At 40.4% G+C, this 7,481-nt stretch overlaps 1 protein-coding gene and 2 non-coding genes across 4 annotated transcripts in view; 2 read left to right on the forward strand and 1 right to left on the reverse strand.

Annotated features, from left to right (window-relative positions):
- Positions 1-3,653, forward strand: part of tpst1l (tyrosylprotein sulfotransferase 1, like) — a 16,860-nt gene extending 13,207 nt beyond the window's left edge. For both annotated transcript variants that reach the window (XM_036522944.1, XM_036522943.1), the window contains exon 4: positions 3,016-3,653. In XM_036522944.1, coding sequence (XP_036378837.1) covers positions 3,016-3,051 — 36 coding nt within the window. In that variant the 3' untranslated portion in view covers positions 3,052-3,653. The remainder of the gene's footprint in view (positions 1-3,015) is intronic.
- A 1,099-nt stretch (positions 3,654-4,752) lies between these two features.
- On the reverse strand, positions 4,753-4,824 carry trnaw-cca. The gene has a single exon. It is a non-coding gene; the product is annotated as a tRNA-Trp (tRNA).
- A 384-nt stretch (positions 4,825-5,208) lies between these two features.
- On the forward strand, positions 5,209-5,280 carry trnae-cuc. Its single transcript has one exon. It is a non-coding gene; the product is annotated as a tRNA-Glu (tRNA).
- The last annotated feature ends 2,201 nt before the right edge of the window (positions 5,281-7,481 follow it).

Here is a 7,481-nt window from a genome sequence, read left to right on the forward strand (position 1 = left end):
CCTACTGTGACCTCTGGGTATAGATTTTATTTCATATTTGTGTCAGGTTTCGACTAGCTGTTCTTCCTCATCTCAGTGGAGATTTGATACTCGCTCAAGATAAAAACCCTGGTGGATTTAAGATAATCCATTAAAGCTTTTGTCCTTCTGTAAACAGTTATTGGATTATAGCTTTGTTGGATAGGCCGTGTCATGATGCTTCAAAGGAGTATATCATTGTAATGGATTTGTTTAATTTTTGGGTAAATATTTTAAGTCTGTATGTGGAAGCTAATGTGTCTCATATAAAGAGGTTGTGGTCCTTTGTGTCTTGGCAGCAGTCTGTCCTTGAGGGATGATGCAAAGAAGTGTCTAGAGATGGCCTACATTTCATGATATGGCGTTGACAGTGGACTAGGCTTCATCCTTGTTACAATTCCAGAGAAATTAAGATGACAGGTTTAAACATGGAAGCTCTGTTATTGCAGATCTACTTTCTCTTAGGGCCGTATTCAAGCGCCACTACATGGCAAAACACCATATTGTCTTTTAAGTTGGCAATAGGCCTACTTAACATTATTATACATATACAAATAAAGTTCAAAATTTATGATTTGTGTGTCATTATTTTTAAACTACAATAACATTTTTTGTAACCCTATATTACATTGTTAAACAGAAAAATCACGGTGTTGTGAACAAGCCTGGTAAATAATTAGTTCAGTTAGAATAAAACCGAAATATCAATTAAGATGAGTATAAATAGGACTAATCTTCTAGTATGCCTTAACAATCCTAAACCAAAATTCCTGCTCTGCATTTGCTTGTGAGAGTGGGAAAGACGGAGGAGAGCTCGCCAAGCGCAAAGAAGACAGCCACGAGTATTCTGACCTCGTTTGGATACACTGGGGCTCACTGACACACAGTGCATCCAGCGATTTCATCTCGACCCTGAAGCCATCATCCACCTGTGCAGACTCCTGGACGAACAGCTTTCCAGCCACAGTAATCACCTGCATTCCCTACTGGTCCTCATCAAAATCACCAGTGCGCTGTCTGTTCTTGCATCTGGGTCGTTTCAGAGGGTGGCTGAATTTTTAATAATGAATTTTTAATAATGGACTACTCAGAGTTCAAGCGTGGACATTGGAACATGCATTTTGTTGCACTTTTTCCTCAATATTGCATTATTATTAATGGATCTCCACACGTCAAACATGTCTTTATACATGGGCCCAGCACATATTTCATTTGGTATATTTACTTTATTTTTGGGTTTATGTCATACATAGAAACAAATGCTTTCCTTTGAGGCGATTCGTAATATAACTCTCCCTTTGGATTTATTTTCAAAATCAGTGTCTGGTTTATGGTTTGAATGGACTTCAATGACATTCCCATGGTAGATGCATAAGTCCACGTTCCACATTTTCCCGACAGCCAAAATAAACAAGACTGTGACTCAGTCTACTTCCATTTTAGATAAATCGCGCCTCTTTCATGAGCCCGCCTTCATTCTGAAGTTAAGCGCTGTGGGCGTGATTAACTGAAATGCGTAACTGGAGACGTGCAAAAAAGGACTTGCGTGCGAATGGGAGAATACGGCCCTTAGTGATTAGCTTTCTGCAAAGAAAACATAGTCATATCACTCATATCACTTAATGAAAATTAGGACAATCACTAGGTTACAATTTGTAGTTTATTCATTTTTTAGACTGAAGTTAATTAATGTTGATTAATTGTTTCATGTTTAATAGCAGTGTAACGATTCTGCCTGATCCCCGAACATTTTCGCTTTTAGAGTCTCATGTTTTTAAGCACTGCAAATCAGATTTCCCTGCAGGGAAAAAGTATTTCAGTATCTGTTATGATACTGTGGTGTCCTCAGAGTGCAAAAAACACACAATCTGAAACCACCGCTATCTCTAAACCACCTTGAAGTTAAAAGTGTTAATCTCCAAAACCCAGAGGCCAGTTGGAGTGGATCCCGGAGTCGATCCAAACCCGCAATCGATGTCCACCGAATGAGTTCTGCTGATTGCCATGGTGAAATGTATATTTTGATCAATAATTCCATTCACGCATCATGTTCTCCATAATTGGGTCTGGATAATGTGGTGGGCGTGAATACTACTGCAGCATAGGCATTTAATCTCGCTGATTGTGGTGCTTGTGCCAAAGTCACCATCTGGACATGAACATTCAGCTCACCTTCATTCTCTGAAATGATGTTAATGGACATGCAGAGAAGCTATGTGGCTGCAGCAGGCTGTGGTCATCATTCAGCCAAATTCCAAATGGCTTTATAGGGCAAATGTAAGTTTTATGCTTTCAGAGGGCCATCTGCACAGTTATTTGAATGTGTGGGTTTATCTTTTAGGTGTTTTTGGAACCCTGTGTCTTGTGACCATTTGATTACATTCCGTGACAAAGAGGGAGGGGTGTGATGTGAGATGGAGAGGTGCCAGGGCTAATCTAGATGTGAAGGGTGTCTGTGTTTTCTTATATTAAATCTGTTTCTGGAGACATTAAAAATGGCATTTTGACTGTTTCAGGTACATTGTGTTCAGTTTTTTGACTGGTGTAGTTTTGTTGTGCATCTGTTCCCTGCTGGCAAAAAGGAGTCTTGGCAGCTGCATGTTACCTTGGCAACCTAGTCTTCAGTATGTGTGGCAAGTGTAAGTAGGTGAAGCTGAGTGCAGAATCAGTTCAGTGGAAAAATGGAACAAGCTGTAGCGAAAGGAGGCAACTTGCAGTGGTTTTCTTTAGTTATCTGGCCTGATTTGGCTGTGGGAATGCAGCAATTGGGCCCTGACACTTGGTGGGAGTATGCTTGGGGAGGTTGGGAGTGTTTTGGGTTAGGGAGGTATCACTCTGTGACAGTGGCTAAAAGTGTTGCTTTTCTTTTTTGGAATGAGGGAGCCACTGTGAAGGACTAGTTCAGCTATGTCCAGGCAGAGTGGAGTGATTCAGTGAGGGTTAAGAGGAGGATTTCTGTGTCTAAATGCTCTTTCACTCTCTGTCCCCTCCCCACAGCTCCAGACATCTGCAGAGAGCCTAAATTCCAGCTAACAGAAGGGAGGAAGAAGAGGAGGAAGAGAGAGAGCCCCAAAATCTACTGCGGAAGTGGGCGACTGCACTATCTGGTGTGGGGGTGGGTGAATAGAGGGGCCTATGTAATAGAACATTGGGATTTCCCAAATCTGGAACATAAAAGGAATCATTGTTTTCCTCTGGCTAAGTACCAGGAGGAGTTAGTAGAGGTCACATTTTATGGATCTCTTATGCAGGAACACAGACCCAGCATCAGGCCCCAGTCCTGGGTTATAACCCCTCTTCCTGCAAATGGACCTCCTCTGTAGACTATTCATGTTCTTCTCTACTTTAACAAATGCATTTTATAGAAGGCCCAACCCAGTTGTCATCCAGCTTCTCTCATTGAGAGTTTTGTGTTCCTTCTTTCATAAGCAACTTTTTGACTGCAAATACAATCCTTTATGAAATGATTTTTAAAAATACCTTTGTAAATATTGGTGCAAAATTCCATGGATTCCACCTAAGCAAGATCACAACTGGAGATGTGACTTTAATAACAGGTATTTGGTGACCTGAATTCAACATGGAGGGGTGTTTTTGTACATGGAGCTGTAATAAATGAGGTGATGGTGCTGAAATCTAAGTGATTTACGTGTCATTTCTTTTTGTGGTGAAAATATCCTTTGGACTGAAATGAAAGCTCAATCATCATGGTGCTATTTTCCTAGCAAAACATAAATAAACGAATGAATTGGCTGGTACACTGTAGGTGAATGTCGATTTTCTGAGGTTTGATAGAACATTTGTTTGGGTGTTTTTCCACCCCATGAGTGAGAGTTGAGAGGTTGATGGGAATGGACTGATGTGGATCGTAGTGGCGATGGACAGATCAACTGTCAAGATGTTTGGAGGAAGAACTTCATGCTGTTGGACCTAAACTGGAGTCGCTGAGGAAGTGAACTTTTCAGCTTTGATATCATACCTTAAGAATCAGCCCCCAAGTCCGATCCACTGTACTAGCCATTCAAATAGGACAGGTGATCTGGCCTAGGTAGGTGCCAGTGAAGGGCTCTGGTTTCAGAAGATCACATTGAATACTAACTGGACAATATCAGCTACATGACAAGCAACAAGGATGCAAATTTCACAGATGGATTCCATTCCAAATAGTGTAAATGATGCCCTCTGCATTTTAGAGTTATGTTTCAAATGTTGGATTACAAATACATTTTTGAAAAAACTAAAATGTTACCACACAAAATCATCAGACATATAATAACTGTTATGAATGTTCTTCACAATAGCATAAGGTTAATAAGGTTGACTGGTCTTACAAGTTGAACCCTGAAAAGGAAGAAAAAATATAGAATGACCAAAGTGAACTGTCCAAGCTAAACAGCTTCACCACTGATAGAAATGTGAACCTGTAAACTAACCAAATAGGGAAGGGGGTCAAATTGTAAAGACGACAAAATCAACATTTTAATTAGAGACTTTGTCCTTAATAGTCTGTTAATAAGATGCTGAATAATAAACAGTGGAAGGAGAAAGGATGATGCAGGAGGAATGAAGTGAAACATAGACAGTTGTATAAGGTCCAGTTGTAAAGTGTGAAAAACCTTTAATGCTCCATTATACGTATGGATAGGTACATTTTGGTAAATGATCCCATGTTTCTTAATTTAGGACAAAACTACTACTGTAATCCGCTGTCATCGTTATATAACTAAAACAATTTGACCCCGACGTGATTTGAACACGCAACCTTCTGATCTGGAGTCAGACGCGCTACCGTTGCGCCACGAGGTCTTCGATATGCGGTAATCCCGGAGAGCGACTAAGATCTAAGGAAAAAGGATACTATTGACGATCACCTTACTCTTTGTAATTTTCTTGGAACTATTCATTTATAGAGGCCGATATCAGTGGTGTAAATAACTAATTTCCCCATGGAAAACTGTATAATTTCACATATCTCACGTAGCCTTCCATTTCCCCCGGGAAGCCTGAGCAGAGTTTAATTCCACACATGTTTATGCAGCCCAATTAGGATATGAACGTACATATACGTGTCAGTCATAATAATATAATAATGGTAAAAATAATTTTAAATATAAAATTTAAATATTCACTCCATTATTGTTTTCATTATTGTCCGCGATATATATGCTGCAGCGCCTACGACCCCAGACTTCCCTGGTGGTCTAGTGGTTAGGATTCGGCGCTCTCACCGCCGCGGCCCGGGTTCGATTCCCGGTCAGGGAATTCAGTTTTCTTTTTTCATTATACGGAGCAATATTTGTACCAATAAATGCTAGTCTGCTTGTGATATTTCAAGTCGAACAATAGCACTATCGAGAAAATGGAGGGAATTATTGTCTTCTATAACTGGGCGATCGCGGAAAACTGGTAGATACATTTAGTATTTTTAGTCATGAAACCAAAGGGTTCATTATTAGCTATTATCACAGACAGACAACCGTAAAGTGTGCTGGCTGAGCAGAACAATGTATGCTGTGTAGTCATTTTCCGCTGCCAGAAGTCGAAACAGGTATATTTGCATTTAGATTTTAAACGCTCTTATCCAGAGTGACTTGCCATTTCATGCCGTATTGTTACGCTTTACTTTGAAAAGGGGGAGGGCAGAAAGGATGATCTTATATGTCCATGCCATAGAATGCTGGGGCAACACTGGATTACAGCCTTGTCATGCTAATAAAGTCAGTTTGAATCCTTGAATTGTTGAATCCTTTAACCAACTGAGCCATCCATATGGGCACAAGAGGGCAGCATTTCGCAGGCACTTACCAGTGAAATCTACGTCTACCTCATGACCGCATGACCACTACTACAATTTGGCAGATTTTAACATCCACTTGCATTTTTGGTCTATGATGCTGGAACATATGTATTCACTTCCTGAATGGGTATTACAAGCACATCAGACACCTATTAGTTATAATATAGTGGTCAAGGAAGTGTGTTTCAATCGAGATGGCTCCAGTTTTCATTCATTCATTCTCTTTGCTCCTTGAGGAGCATAAGGCCTCCACATTTCTCTTCCAGCTCTGCTTGTCTTTTGCAGTTCTTTGTGCCTCTCCACATGACAGATTCATTTCTTTCAGTTCCTGCTCAATGGTCCTCCGCAATGTAGTATTGTGGCATCCTCTTATTCTTTTACCAGTGGGAGTCCATTTTAAAGCAACCTTGGGTATGCTGTCTGGTTGCAACCTCAGACCATGACCAAGCCATCTTAGGCGGTGATGTTTGATCTCAAACCATCTGATTTGAAACACTTCCTTGAGACCGCTATGTCAAAACTCTAGTTTTCATTTACATTATTTAATATGGAGAACTCCAATTAACCCTGACACATTGCATGATATAGATTCATGTTTTCCAGTGCTTCAGGAAGGTTTCTGTCCCTACCTGGGCTTGTACGATGAAATAAAAGCAAATGTAAAAAAAAATTAATCCCAAACAGCCCAATGAAGAGTTTGACCCCTCCATGTAATCCGTCAAGCTGAAAATAAATAATGGATGTGTTTGCTGCTGCACACTAGCAGACTTCACATGCTGTTACCTGTGTTCTCTCATCCAATGAACCTAAACAGCTGAGTAACAGCTGACACCTGGAACATGCCCCATGGGTACAACATGGTCCTTTCCCTGCATGTATTGTTCAAAGAGGCCAATTTTCTGCAAATTTACATAGAAGTAACGCTAGTTCTTTTAGCAGGAAAACATTTGAATTTGTCCTCTAAAACAGAACAGGTAACAATTACAGAGTAAAATGTATTTCAAAATGCAAAGGAAGTGATTCTCATCGCTATCGAGTATTACTACAATTAAGCCTGGCATGAAGAACCACTTTGGTAAAGCTGATTTATCTTTTAGAAGACAGCTCCATCCGTGCATCTGTGCATCATCCACCATGAAATACGTAGGATAGTTTAGCTGCACTATAAGGATCAAAGAAATCTGTCCATATAATATGCACCCAGACTCGCCTAGACTGTATACATATGACTACCACCGGTCTGCTGTTCTTGTCCAAGCATTTACTGTATACTGTGTAGACACTGTCTGGACTGTCTCTGTATGGCACCAATCACGGTTCGTGCGTGGGGCACGCTTCGGCAGCAATGAAGCTGCGACCGTTTATATATGTTGTCATAGTGACCCTACTGCATTGCGGATCTTGCACAGGGAAAATAAAACGAATTCCATTCTGTAAACGAATTTACATTGTGAAGGTAACAGTCAAATGCTACAATCATTACATTTTTTCCGAGACAACAGTAGCCATAGCCAATATCACAGATTTACCCCCATTTAACTATGGAACATGCATTTCGTATCTTTTTTCAGTGCACCTTCGGCGGCGCCTCTTTCAGTGCTTGGATGACAGCGCTAATTTAAAAATATTTACATTCAGTTACCGGCTCCCGTATGTCCAGTAGTAG

This window comes from Megalops cyprinoides, chromosome 3 (assembly GCF_013368585.1).
Source record: "Megalops cyprinoides isolate fMegCyp1 chromosome 3, fMegCyp1.pri, whole genome shotgun sequence".
NCBI lineage: Eukaryota > Metazoa > Chordata > Actinopteri > Elopiformes > Megalopidae > Megalops > Megalops cyprinoides.